Source organism: Sminthopsis crassicaudata, chromosome 4, assembly GCF_048593235.1.
Source record: "Sminthopsis crassicaudata isolate SCR6 chromosome 4, ASM4859323v1, whole genome shotgun sequence".
Lineage (NCBI taxonomy): Eukaryota > Metazoa > Chordata > Mammalia > Dasyuromorphia > Dasyuridae > Sminthopsis > Sminthopsis crassicaudata.
Genome location: NC_133620.1, coordinates 343,925,284 through 343,940,288, shown reverse-complemented (window position 1 = coordinate 343,940,288; position 15,005 = coordinate 343,925,284). Strand labels below are relative to the sequence as shown.

The following is a 15,005-nucleotide window of genomic DNA, read 5'->3' as shown; positions in this document are numbered from 1 at the left end:
TTTAATTTGTGGGAAATGTTTGATTTTTTTTCATGTTGGCCTTTTTTTTCTTCCAAGACTCACCCCCAAAAAAGGCTTCTTAAATGTTTCTCTGATGAGTCTCTTCCAAATGTTACATTTATGATGTTGTCCAGACAAGACAAATGCTGCACTCAAATAAATGCAACCATGCTTCAAAGACCCAAGTCCTCTGCTAGTCCTTCCATTAGGGAAGCATTTCACGAAGGATGGAGCAAGTTTTGTAAAAGGTCAAATTCTGAAGTTCTCCAGCAATATGAAAAACCAATCAGAATGGCCTGTCTGAGCAGCAGAGGCAAGTCTGGAATTCTTAACAAGCTAAGAAAAAACTGCAACCAGGCTCCATGGTAAAGTAAATAAATAAACTGAGCAAGAAGTGCCTTAATTCTATTTTTTTGGGGGAAATACTGTTGGTGGTGCAATGTTTAGTGAATTTAGCCAGACATGAGTCCTGCGGATCTTGTTATAAATATGAGACAGCTGGGATTCTGCCCAGGACATACAGGTAGGCTTTTAAAAATATTGAATTGTTGGAATGGTTTGAACACTTCACACAAGCAAAGGCTGAAAGAACGCTTACTGAGAAAAGAGATACCAACCATCAGGAAATTCATGTCATACACAGGTGGAGGGAAGAGAGAGTAAGAAAGTGGTGGGGTTGTTTTAAAGAACTGGTGTTTCCATCTAAGATGTTCAAGAGTCACCCATAAAGTCATCAATGAGGAAATTGAAAAGAGAGAATAATTCTCACAAAAGCAGAAAACCAGAAGCAGGAGAAGTGCATAATGAGCACTTGAGGCTTCAAATGTCTTTGATGGGTTCTTGACAATGAAGCCCCGACTGATTATTTTCCCCTGGCTAAGCCATTCTGCTCTTCTCTAGGCTTTCCCCAAAATTCCTCTTTCTCCAAGAGAGCGAGCTACATGGAGCTCTATCATGCCTCAAGCTTAGGGACAAAGGAATTAATTAGAGGCAATCTTTCCCTGGCTAGGCTTAGTGAAGCTCAAATCTTGCATATTTCCCGAAAGTGAATGATGATACATTTCCTTCTTAGCTTTTGCTTCTAAGGAAACTGTGTTTATATTATTTTTCTGCAATGTATCTATGGATTACATTTCCTGGATATTCTCTTTTTGTCCTGCTTGGATTTATTTTTAGTATAAGATGCTTGGGGGACCCGGAGGATACTTTTTTTTTTTTTGCTAAGCAGAAAAAAAATGCACATAAAAGTAAACATGAATGGCTAGAAGGTAATTCACATGTTATGATATGTTTTGAACTCCAATGGAGAGAAACAAAACCCCATAAAGGGGGGGGAGGGCTTGCTTCTAGGATTTCACTGGATGAAAGGCAGCTGGCAGATTTTAGAAATTAAATATAAAGAAACTGATCTTTGAAGAACTCACAGCCTATATTAAGTCTCTAGGAGAGGTCCAAATAGACATCTCTGTGGAAAGATCTTCTAGAGAAAAAGTCCCTTTGTTTTCCTTTCATGACCAGGCAATTCAAAAATAAAAGTTTCTCTCCTCTTGCACAAAAATATGAAAATACCAGAAGGACAAACATTTTGACTTGAGCCAGTGCTAAGATCACCCCCCCCCAAAGAAAAGGCTAAAAATGCACATAAATTATCAGGACAGCTCTTCTTGCCAAAAAAACAAGAGTACCACAGGCTGTAAACACAGAAACATCTTTCCTTTTGCATTTACAGATGCCAATTATTTGCCAAAATATCCAGAATGCCATATTGGATTGATTTTCTGGAGAGAACTAAAACCATCCGGGCCTATCACTCTCCCTAGCCAGCCAGGATTCCGTGGCCAGTTAGAATCCATGAGACCTGGATTCATGTTCTCTGGTCTTTTGAGCCTGAGGAGCTTTTAACTATTATTTATGCAAGCAGGATTGTTTGTACACTTCCTGCTAATATATAAAACAGAGAACTGTTTATTACAGGCTTCATGAGAGACCAGTCAGGTTACAGGAGGAAGACTTAAGGCAAGCTAGGCTTCATCTCCCGGCATCCACAGCCCCTATTTCAAGTGTGGCTTTGCTTTCTGACAAAATGAGTGGACACTCCCAGGAAAGTCATGCTACCCAGATACAGACATGCTTCCCTTTGTGCAACAGATGTGAGGAAAAAAAAAGAGGTGATTTAAAAAATAAATTGGATTACATTCTATCGGCATTAACCAAGCTCACTAGCTGTCAAATCTTTTCATAGTGTTGCACTCTCCATCCCTACTGTTTTACTTTATTTTTTTTGTAACTCAGGCTTTTTGCCTATTGTATTTGTTTCAAATGGGGCCTGCTTATTCAAGAGGCAGTTTTGAATATCTGGGCAAGACCAAGATGGGTATGTCTCTCTTAGGGAAGAGTGAAGGAACTTGGCCCACAAGGCTGCAAGGTTTTCTTTTCAAATTTTCAAATTCAAAATTTCAAACTCAGGGTTCCTTCTTGGCCTTTCTCTATAACTGAAGTCTTCCTTACAGCATGAGGCACTTTTATTAAGAATTGCATCTATTATAACTTTAAGCACATGGCAAAAGTCTTCTGACCAAAGTAATAATAACACTAGCCAAATGCTAGGCGTTATCTATTACAGCTTTTTTTTTTCTTTAATATAAAAGTATAACTGCAGAGATCAAATGTACAAATACAAAAGAAAATTAGCATACTAAAAATGTACCATAATACTGTACATAAAAAACTGTTCAACAAGAATGATTTAAATATATCTGTTCTTTTCCAGATCTGGAAGACACAAGGGTAAAGTTCTGCAACCGTGTTATTGCTGAGAACATGTGCCCGAGAATGCTTTGTTTCTCTTCTCTCCCACTCCCCAGTCCCCCCCCTCCCGGCCCCAAGTTCCCCTGAGCTCGGATCACCGGCCAACACTAAACATCCCTGAAGATAACCAGAGCCAAATGTTTACTCAATGGAAGTCATTATTCAGTGAGCCGCTTGCTGCTTACCATAAACGAGGAGAAGCACAAGTTATGAGCCCAGCCAAGATTAAATCCAGACAGAGTTCTTCCCATCCCCAGATTTGCTACTGGCACTGCTTTTGTTAGAGCCAGCTTTAGACCCAGCTTTGGACTTTTTTTCTCGTGGGCCATGGCGGTTGTTCTGGTGGTTGTAGGCCTGGATGGCCAGATCCAAGCGCTCCTGGGCTACCTTGATTTCTCGCTGCAGCATCTCAAGGTCTGCAGGGAGGTTTTCCTCATTGCTCCCGTACTGCTGCTCCTGAGCGATGTTGGCCTTGTTCTGCTTGTAGGCGATCTTAGCATTGGACAGTTCAGTATACTGGATCTGATCTGGTTTGACCACAATATTATAGCCAGGTGGAGCAGATGGAGTATTCCAAGTGAAAGGATAATTATAAGCACCTGAATCTTCCAGTTCTCTCCTTTTGCTATTTAGTGAGTCCCGGATAGTTCCAAACCCCAAGTGGAGCATTTCCCAAATGTTGAGGATCAGACAGAGGCCTGTCACACCATACATTATCAGCAGGAAGATGGTCTTTTCAGTGGGCCTAGAAATGAAGCAGTCTATTTTATGAGGACAGGGCATTCTGCTGCACACATAAAATGGGCGGACCTGGAAGCCATACAGAAGATACTGCCCCACCAGGAAACCCACTTCAAACAAAGTCCTTGCTAGCAACTGCAACACGTAAATCTTCATAAGCCCATCTTCCCGAATCCGCCGCCGGCCATCGTGCTTAGGTTTAGGCTGACTCTGCTCCTTATTCTCTTTTTCACTTTCCAATTCCATCTCCGGGTACATCATGGGGTCTTCTTCATGGTCCTCCTCAGTTTCTTCCAGGCCCCGGTGCTGCTTCCAACGCATGGTGTAGGGCTTGCTCCGTGCCGCCTTCTTGTCTGCCTCTCCATGCTCCATCTTGGCAATCTTATGAATGGCATAGCCCAGATACATCACTGAGGGGGTGGCCACAAGGATGATCTGGAACACCCAAAACCGGACATGGGACAGAGGGGCAAAGGCATCGTAGCAGACGTTCTCACAACCTGGCTGTTCTGTGTTGCACACAAATTTGCTTTGCTCGTCATAATAGATGGACTCCCCACCTACAGCAGTGAGTACGATCCGGAAGACTATCAATATGGTGAGCCAAATCTTCCCCACAAATGTGGAATGGTTGTGGATCTCCTCTAATAGTCGAGTCAGGAAGCTCCAACTCATGATGACTGGCTTGGCTTACCCTGCACACAAAGAAAGAGACTCAGCAGCGAAACCTACAAGGGTTTTAAAACTTGGATAAATTCTTGTTATTGGGAAGGGCAGAACAACTACTCTCATCCTTATTCAAGACCAGGTAATCTAAACTCCAGGCACACACACTAATGTGAATCACAGTGTAAATGGTACCTTGCCCATCTTCCCCACTGGCCGATCCAATTTAACTAAACTATCAGGGTTTACATTTGAATCAAAATAGCCCTACATGGTTTGGATGGTTCTAGATCCTGCCTAGTCTCAAAATTACCTCGGAATAATTACAAACCCCTGAGTTAGGCTGGACCTGAATTGAATTCCAGCACTTTGGCTCCAGACCTGCACAGATTCTAACAATATTAGAGATGGTATAAAACCAAATTAATCTCAGGAAAAAGAATATAGTGAATTGTCATTTCAGTATTCTGATTTTGGATTCTAGAGGCATCTACAATCTACTAAGTTTTACTTGAAATATTTTAAATATTCATTATCAGCCATAACATAGTTACTAGATGATAAATTCTTAGGCTACACCAACCCGTGAAACATGGATTTTTATTGTTCATTAAATATTGCAATTTTAACACCATCTCTTTAACTTTATGTGTTAAAACAAGAATCTAACTAAAATGTTTATTTCTATCTCATGTAGACACAAAGGAGGACCTTTTTAACAGGCCCTCACTCCAAAATAAGAATCAATTAAAAATGAACAAACTATATGTCCTTTCAGGAGCAGCTGAAAAGTGGGACCAGGAAGCAAAGAATTAAAGGGAGCTAAGAAAATACTAAGCTGGAAGTCATTTGCAACAATCAAGGTTGAAATTTAAAGACAGAAGGAAACTAAGAGTAGACTTACTCCTTCAATACCCCCCTGGCTAGTCTGTCTCATATAGCATAATTTAGGAACCTGGTTTTGTTTAAAAGACTGCAATGAGTAAGTTCGGCAACTGATTCTATGACTTTCACAGAATAACATAAGTTGAAAGCAGATGATTACATTTAAACTATAGGTTTTTTGTGGATATTAATTCCAGTGAATGGGTTGGCCCATTTGAAATAACTAGTTAAACTAGGTCTATATTTTAAGAAAAAGCTACCTTTGTTCCAAAATTATTGGACTGCTTAATAGAATACTGGGGAATGTATTTCTGTTCCTTCCATTTACTGATGGCTTTATCTACCCCACTCAAAAGAAATCTGAACACATATTTTACCTGTTAGCCAGAACTTCGGTTATGCAGAATACACCTGAAGAATGGATGTTTATCTTGCAGTTCTTCCAGAATCCCACTGAAAGGGGGGAAAAAAAGATAGGGTCTTAAGCCTCTTCCCATAGGTGACAATGAATTACTAAAAAGTCATATTCAAAAGGCACAAGGAAACAAAGGTTTCTTTATACCAAAAGCACTGAAAATAAAGGGCCTGAATTATGATTCAAATTTTACATTTCTCTCTCTCTTTTAAAAACTATATGAGATAGGACCAACAAAACAGCAGTGAGCCATACGCTCTTGACACAGCGATCTGTGAAAATATGACATGAAGATGAAACATTTATGAGAAACAGAAGCTGATAAACTCTGTCATCCATAGGAAAAAGCCAAAGCAGAAGCAATCCCAGCTCATTTAAATCAGGTCACCAGAGGGACCACACTCATCTTTTATTCTCTACATTTTTGGACAATTCCACTATTTGTTATAAATAAATTTGCTTTGCTGGGCAATGGGAACCAAATAACCTAAGACACCCTCTAGCTCTTTCTCTTTGACAGCAGAAGACAGCTGGCCTGGCTCCTGCATCTATCTGCCCCTGCTTACTCCCTTCCTGGCCAGCCAGTCCTTCAAGGTGTAGTGGTCCTCAGGCCTCCTTGAGAGCTGCCTGCAGTTCTCCTCCCCTCCAGCAGAGGGGGCCTGAGCTATTTTGATCTTCTTCAGGCCCTTGAGTCACCTTTCCGCCTCTTTAACCCTCCACCCCCGACCCTAGCCCACTCCCCACTGGGAGAAAAAGAGGCACCTCATGTCACTTGTACCCAATACTACTTCTGAATCGGTATCTTTTCACCCTTCAATCAATGAATGTTAATCAAATGCCCACTACTGGCCAGGCACGGCAGAGACCAGGAGCTCTAACCCTGGGGTCACAAATTTGGTTTAAAAAGATCAGTAACTGTTTTAATAGAGTCCATTTCCTTTGTAATCCTGAGTACTCTGTTTTATGCACTTCAACAAACTATCCTGGGAAAGGGTTTGCGTCCTACACTACAGCACGACACTACAGAAAGAGGTTGAGAAGCCTCTGACAGATCCAAGGAGCCAGGAGGAACTGAAGGGCAGATGAGGCGTCCAGGGGCAGCCAGCGGCAGGGATGGGAAAGGTCATTAAGGATCTGGCACGAGCCCTTTCTGAGCTCAGAGAGCCAAGAAGGGAGTGGAAGTTTGGTACCTCAGGTTCAATCTAGGAAACTGAAATTAATTCAGGTTCAGAAATTAAAGATGAAAGCTTTAGGCAAGGTCACTGACCTGGATCATCAAGTCTGGAATCTTTACAACTAAAAGTGAATAAGGGAATCTGTGTCAGAGACATTGGGCCAGTCCTTTACCTTTCTGGGCCTTCATTTCCTCATCTGGGCCACAAGATCTCTAAGGCCCTCCCTCCCAACTCTATCATTCTAAGACTCTGGTTCCTGAAGGTCTGTGCAAAGCATGTAAAGAATCCCAAGAACTCACTATAAAAGTTAAGAAATAAAAAACAGAAAAGCTTCCAAATGATTTCCAAAGGCATTAAAGGTGTTAACATGGAAGAAATTTCCACAGTTCTAACATCTACATATGGAAGAAAGTTTTGGCAACCACATATCTGAATGTATGTGATTGTCAGTGTTTCCATATATGGGAGGCAGGATCATTTCCCCAAGAGACTCAAGAGACCACTACTCCATCCTTGGCTCTGCCACTAACCAGGTGTGGGATTTTAGGCAAACCATTCCCCCTCTGGACATAGGATTTTTTTGTCTGTAAATTAGGGGGCTAGACCACCTGGTTTCTAAGATCCCTCTCTGTGACTTTAATCATAACTATACAGAAAGTAAAAAGGGATTAAGTCCCTTAAACATCCAAGGGGAGATTTGGTGCCCCTCAAATTGGTGTTCGAGAATATACAAGTCAAATAAACCATCATGGCCCCACCTCTATTGATAGAGTTAGTTCAACTTGCAACTCCAGGCATAGTCTCCCATCAAGAACCCCAAAAATTTCTCTATTAAAACTACCCTGGAATGAATTATTTTTATTTACTTAAATGTGAAAGATAGCAAGTTTCTAACAAAGACTTTTAAAAATGCTAATACCTATAGACAGGGTCCCTCCCAAATTACCAAATGCACCAAAACCCTGTCCTTTTAAAAACTAATTTAAAAAATTCTACTAACTCCAAAAAGTCAACAAACAATAAGCCAGCAAACATTTACATCACTGAGCACCCACTATATACCAGGCACTACACTAAATATTGGGGATACAAAGACAGAATCAAAGTGTCTCTCCCCTCAAGAATCTTACATCATTATTGGTAAAGACAACATGTACATATGTAGATATATACATGACACAGAAAAAGCAGACACTTGCTAACCTTGTATGGAAAAGCAGGAGAGATTGGGAGTTGAGATGGGGATGAGCCAAACAGGCTGGGAAAGGCCTCCTAGAGGAAAGCATTTGAACTAAATCTTTTTTTTTTTCTCATTTTATTTGTTCTGACTTAACAGATACCAAATAAAATTAACATTTACATGTATATTGTGGAACAGAAGGGTAGGACTGGTCTATAAAACTATGAATCTTTTATATACAGCTTGCTTTTCTTTTTCATTAATATGATAGATTCAACCTGTACATTTTAAAGCTGCCTCACCTGATTCCTTTTAGATTTTCTTTTCTTCTCTTCTCATTTTAATATTTTTTGGGGGACAGCCCTATCTTCTCTTTCTGAATCCTTCCCAGTTGAAAAAAAAAAAAAGACAAACCCTTTAACAAATATGCACTGTCAGGCAAAAGAATTTGCCACGTTAGTCATGTCCAAATATGTATGCCTCTGTCAAAGGTGGGAAAGAAGCTGTATCAGTGGCTCTCTGAGAGAAGTGTTATTTCTACTGATTAGAGTGCTCCCTCTTGAGCACTCTAAGAAGCCAAGGTAGAAGGGAGAACATTCCTGGTGGGAGTGACAGACAGTGCCAAGGCATGGAAAAGGGGGATGAAATTGGATCAGAACCACTGGAATGAAGGGTGCCTGAGAGGAGAATAACATGTAAGACACTGGAAGGGAAGGGGAGCTTTACATCAACAGAGGAGGATATCAGATAGGTCACTGGGAGAGCTTTACATCAAGCACAAGTTTTTACTGGATCCTAGGGACAAAAGGGAAACAATGGAGTTTGAGTTAGGGGTGACATGGTGAGACCTAAACCATAGGAAGATCATTTTGGTGGCCACTAGTGTGGAGAAATGGGGATGGGTATGAGAGATACAAGAACTAGAAATAATAAGAAATGGCAACTGAATGGACAGGTGGGAAGAATGATAGTGAGAAGTCAGGGGCGATCCAGAGACTATCTACTTGGATGATTAGAAATCTTAACAGGGGAAGTTCAGAAGGGGTGGGGTTAAAGGTAAAGGAAATGAGTTCTGCTTTAAACATGTTGAGTATGAGTTGTCTGGGAAACCTAGTTAACACAATAGACACGCTAGTGATTTAGAACTAGAGCTCAGAACTAGAGAGACGAGGGATGGATAGATAAGATCTGCGAGTCATTGCATATAGATGATTAAACCCATGGGAGCTGAGGAGGTTATCAAAAAAGAACCAAAGTAAAGAAGCTTTTGGGGCAGCGAGGTGGTGCAGTGGATAGAGCACCAGCCTTGAATTCAGGAGGACCTGAGTTCAAATCTAGTCTCAGACTTAACACTTCCTAGCTGTGTGACCCTGGGCAAGTCACTTAACCCCAGCCTCAAAAAAAAAAAAAAAAAAAAAAAAAAAAAAGAAGCTTTTGGGGAAAAGGCACTCACTTTAAATGCCTGTGACACGGATATTGTTCTAGCAAAGGAGACTCAACAGGACAAGTAGGAATAGCACCACACAAGTGCAATATTAAACAACTATCACAGTATCACAAAACTCATAGATATTTAGAATGTCAGGAAGACAATGGTGGCCAGTAATATCAGATTGTTACCGAAAGATCAGACCACTTGTAGTCTCCAACCTACAAAGAAAAAGAACCATGTCCCATCATTTATAAATAACATTGGTCAATGCATATGATATGAATTCTGTCTTTTAGTGTTATATTCATTTACATTACTTAAATAACATATATTATTTTCCTGATTCTATTTCCTTCACTCTGTACCAGTTCTTCCAAGTCTTCCCCACTCTCTTAACCCTTTACCCCACAATAATATTCCATTATATCCATATATCACTATTTCTTTAGGTACTTGCCAGTCAATACACATACCTTCACATTTTTTTCTATTACAACAAAAATGTTTTTATGGATATTTCAGTGTATATAAGACCTTTTTTGTCACCAATTTCATCAGGGTATGTATTTGGCTATGAGATGACAGGATCAAAGAGCCCGAAGAGTTTTAACAAATTTTTTCACATAATTCCAAATTGTTTTCCAGAACGATTAGATCCATATTTATATCTTGTTTTGCTTTGACCTTTACCATGGGTTGACTTTACCATGCCCTAAGACTATAAATTGTAGAAAAAGTGCACTGGTAGAAGGAGTTTATATATTTGTGTAAATTCCCTATATTTTGGATGTGTCAATTTATCAGAGATTTTTGATGAAAAGATTTGCTAAAACCATCACTTTTCTTCTTATTCTAGTTGCACTGGATTTTGTTTGTGTAAAATTTTTTCTTATTCTTATACTGAAACTGTCTTCTGTAATGACCTCTATCTTTTGCTTATCAAAGGGCTTCTTTCCCTAGCTCTATAGTTACATTAAGTAGTCTTTCCCTAACTATTGTTATATTAAATAGCTTCTTTACATTTCAAGATTCCTTGACAATATCTCCTATTCTCTCATCTTTTGCTATAGTCTTTTATGAACAGTTGGCCTTAGTTTCAGCCAAAATCAACTCTCCTGTTTGTACCCTTGATCTCACCCCCTCCAGTCTCTTACAGAAGTTTATACCCATTATCATCTCTAATTTTCTATTCCTCCTTAATGTCCATAAACATGGCCAGGTCTCCCCCATCCTTAAACATCTTTCACTTGATCCCAACATTCCACAAAGTTATCTTTTTATATCCCTCCTTCCTTTCACAACCAAACTCCTCAAAAAAGTTGTCTATACAATTCAGAGGTACCACTCCACACCTCTCAGATAAGATGACAGGAAAAAATAATGACGAATGTTGGAGGGGATGTAAGAAAACTGGGACACTGATACATCGTTGGTGGAGTTGTGAACAGATCCAACCATTCTGGAGAGCGATATGGAACTATGCCCAAAGGGCTAGCAAATTGTGCATGCCCTTTGACCCAGCAGTATCTTTACTGGATCTGTATCAAGGTGATAAACATGATTCTTTTTAACAATGAGGTAATTCAAGGCAATTCCAAAAGATTTGTAATGGAAAGTGCTACCAAATCCAGAGAGAGAAAGTGAATGTAGATCTAAACATAGTATTTTCATCTTTTATTGTTGTTGTTTGTTGGCTTGTTTTTTTTCCCCTCTCATGTTTTTTCCCCTTTTAATCTGATTTCTGTTTGGTTCAGCATGACGAATATAGAAATATGTTTAGAAAAATTGTATGTTTTTAACTTATATTTCTTGCTGTCTTGGGGAGGCGGGAAGGGAGGAAGAAACATTTGCAACACAAAGTTTTGCAAAGGTGAATATTGAAAACTTTTTGCATGTATTTGGGAAAATAAAAATAAAGTGTTTTTAATGAAACAATTTTTAAATACAGAAAAAGTTGTCTATACATATCATTAGTGAAGACTGATCCACAATTTTTAAATTAAAATCTTGTCAAACATATTATAGCTAGTTGTACAAGAAATAGTTCATTATAAACAAGTTGGATTTATTGCAGGAGCAAAAGGATGCTTCAAGATTAGGAAAACAATCAATAGAATTGATCATATTAAAAACAAAAACATATAAAGCTACACAATTATCTTCAGGGTTGCATAAAAAGCTTTTGACATAATACAAATTTATGCTAAGACCCTAGCATAAGAAGAGAAAGAGAAGGATCTTTTTTTTTTTAAATTACAAAAGGCATGTCTCTAAAACCAAAAACAATATCTTATGCTATGGAAACACATTAGAAGCACAAGGATGCAGCCCTCTCTGATATTAATTGATACTGTTCTAAAAATATTGGAAATCACAATAAATGTAGATAAAGAGAAAATAAAACTATCCTTTTTTGCTGACATGATAATTTTACTTAGAAAATTCTGGGGAACTGCCAAAGAAACTAATTAAAACATTAGAGTTTTGGATAAGCTACAAACTACAAAATAAACCCACAAAAATCAATAGCATTTCTACTAAATAATAAATCCAAAATGCAATAACATAAATAGATCACACTCAAAATAACTTAAAAATGCAGGAAATATTTGAGAATCAATCTACCAAAACACGAAATTTTATAGATTCAATTACAAAGTATTCCTTAAAGATACACAGACAAACTTAAATATCTACAGCAATAGTCAGTGCTCATGGTTGGTCCTTACCAATATAATAAAAAATGACCAATTTATAATTATAATGCTATCCCAACCAAATTATCAAAGAGATACTTCATAGAACTAAACATCTCCAAAAAGATCATTTGGAAGAACAAAAAATCAAAAGGAGATAACACTTCCAAAACTACATTTACAAACGCTATCATCAAAACCATTTGGCATTAGTTTAAAAAAAATTAGAAAAGTAGACCAATAGAATGAACAGACTAGACAAGGGAGAATAAAAAATGATGCAACTAAATAATCCAATATCTGACAAACATAAAGCCATAAATTACTTAAGGAAAGAACTTCATATTTGAAAAATCTCTGGGGAAACTGGAAAACAGTCTGGCTGAAATTAGGCTTAGACAATTGCCCAGCAACATATTCTACAATAAATTCTAAAAGGAAACAAATCACATCATGACTATCACCTCTCTTCCCACTCCTTTTCAGAGGAAGGGAAAACTACGTCTTTCAAATTATTGATTTTGCTGGTTTTTCCCTTTCCCTGTAATTTGTCTGCTGACCTCATCATCCAATTGACACTATTCTCTCTCTAAGAAAGAGGTCAGAATAGAATAATGTATTCCAGTCACAGAGGAAAGCAGCGAGATGGGAGAAGAGAGAGGGAGCTTGGCTGGATCAAGGAGCAGGTGAAGTAGATTTTATTCTGGAAGCAATGGAAACGAATGAAGTTGGCCGAGGAGGGAATATTGGTCAGTCAGTGCTTAAGAAAAATTACTTTGCCAGCAGGGAGTAGGATGGACTGGCTGGTGAGAGATGTGACATCTAAATCGGAGCTGGACTAAGGCAGTCCAGCTATGTTAGTGGAGAAAAGCGGTGGCGTGAGAGAGATGAATGTAGAAATGACAATATCTGGCAACTGGGATGAGAAAAAGAGAAGAATTTAAAGATAATATTAAGATTATAAGAATCAATGCAGAGGAATTAGGTGAGAGAGGTGGGTTGGTAGTTGTGGAACCCTACTCTCATCGGAAATAGGTTAAAGAAGGAACAATGCATATATGGCTAGGAAGGTATACAATTTTTCTAAACTTGGAAAAAAATGAGGCTTAGGGAATAGGGAAGGAGCAGAGAACAAGGAAAAGATTTTTATAATAAACCCTACTCATCAGACTGGATTAAAGAGAGAACAACACATATGTTTAGAAGGGAATAAAAATATTCTAAATCTATAAAGATATAAAAGTGAGGGAATAGGATATTAGATATAGAAGGGTATATAGATAAACAGGAATTGGATAAAGAGGGAACAACATATATATATATATATATCTGAAAGATAAGAAAAATCTTCTAAATTCAGATAGAAACAAGAGGGCTAAGAGATAGGTAGGGGGAGTGGATTTTGGAGGGAAGGTATGCTAAGTAATAAAGGACCAGGGTAACAGACAGAAGTAAAGCAGAGGAGCCAGGAAGAATAGGAAATAAGAAACACACAAACAAAACAAAAATCAGGAAAATAATTTTATTAGGTTTTTTTAAAAAGCAGGAGTAATAATCATGATCTCAAAGTTTAAAACTAAAAGAGATTTAATCAAGAGAGAAAAATAGGGAAATGGTTCTATATGTCAGCTACATCAATAAATATTGTTTCAGACTATTTAAAATAACTAGACAGTTTAAGGTTGAAAAATCATTGTGGTATAAGAAATGATGAGTTGTTGAACATGTATACATATATTGTATTTAATTTATACTCTAACATTTTAACATGTATTGGTCACCTGCCATCTGGGGCGGGGGGGGGGAGGGGGGAGGGGAAGGAGGGGAAAAATTAGAACAAAAGGTTTGGCAATTGTCAATGTTGTAAAATTACCCATGCATATATCTGGTAAAAAAAAAACTATTATTATTTAAAAATTATTAAAAAAAAAAAGAAATGATGAGTTGGCAGATTTAGAAAAAATATGGAAAGATTTGGAATTATGAAGATATCCAACTTCAGAGAGAGGCCAAAAAAGCATAGTATGGTCTTATATAGTTGCATATGAATGTATGTATGTATATATGTGTATGATTATAAGTATATATGTGTATATATTTGTATAAATGTATGTTTATCTGTCTATTGTCACCTTCTTGGGGGAGAGGGGAGGAAAGAGGAAAAAAAGAACGAAAAAGTATATCACAAAGAACAAAAGACAACCTAAAAGGAAGCAAAGAAAGATGGACAGCTCTGAATACAATGCGTAGTATTTATTAAAGAGGGTTTCCTTGAAATGTGAATTTATTGATTTATATTGAATTCTCTCTTATGTTCTGCTATGCACATAGCAATATTCTCATTTTGTATTTAAGTTTAAAATAAATAAATAAATAGACAAAAAAATGATTACAAGTCTGAGACATTAGAAAGATAGTGGTACTTTTGACAAATAGGGAAATCTGGAAGAGAAGAGTGGTTTAGGTGAAAGATGAGTTCCATTTTAGACAGAATTCATTTTTTTAACTCTAAAATTTATCTGTTTTGTGAACTTCCATACTATTATTATTGAAGACACCACCATTCTTTCAGTTACACAAAATCACAACCTTCACTTTTATTACTTACTAGTCTCTTAACTGATCTCCTTGCCACAAGACTCTCCCTACTTCAATATATCTTTCACAAAGCTGCCAAAGTTATTTCCTTTTTATTCTGAACAAACTGAAAACAATGACTTCTTCAATGAAAAAAATATATATTTTCTCTTCCTCCCACCTTGAAAAAATGATAAGGAAAAGCAAAATACTTATAATCAATATGCATTCTCAAACAAAATAACCTTCTGTATTGATCTTGTCTAAAGAATATTTTTCTCATCCTGAATCCTAAATCCACTACTTCTCTGTCAGGAAGAAGTTAGTCCTCTAGAATTATGGTTGGTCACTGTGTTGCTCAATGTTCTTAAGTCTTTCAAAGTTGTTAGTCTTTATAATGTTTTTATTATAATATAATTTGTTCTCCTGG

The 15,005-nt window shown here is 37.8% G+C and overlaps 1 protein-coding gene across 6 annotated transcripts in view; it reads right to left on the bottom strand.

The window, feature by feature from the left end:
- Positions 1-1,165: 1,165 nt before the first annotated feature.
- Positions 1,166-15,005, bottom strand: part of GJC1 (gap junction protein gamma 1) — a 36,828-nt gene continuing 22,988 nt past the window's right edge. For all 6 annotated transcript variants that reach the window (XM_074261081.1, XM_074261079.1, XM_074261080.1 and 3 more), the window contains 2 exons: positions 5,478-5,553; positions 1,166-4,244 (listed from right to left, as the gene is read on the bottom strand). In XM_074261081.1, the coding sequence (XP_074117182.1) occupies positions 3,034-4,224 (1,191 nt within the window). In that variant the 5' untranslated portion in view covers positions 4,225-4,244; positions 5,478-5,553 and the 3' untranslated portion in view covers positions 1,166-3,033. The remainder of the gene's footprint in view (positions 4,245-5,477; positions 5,554-15,005) is intronic.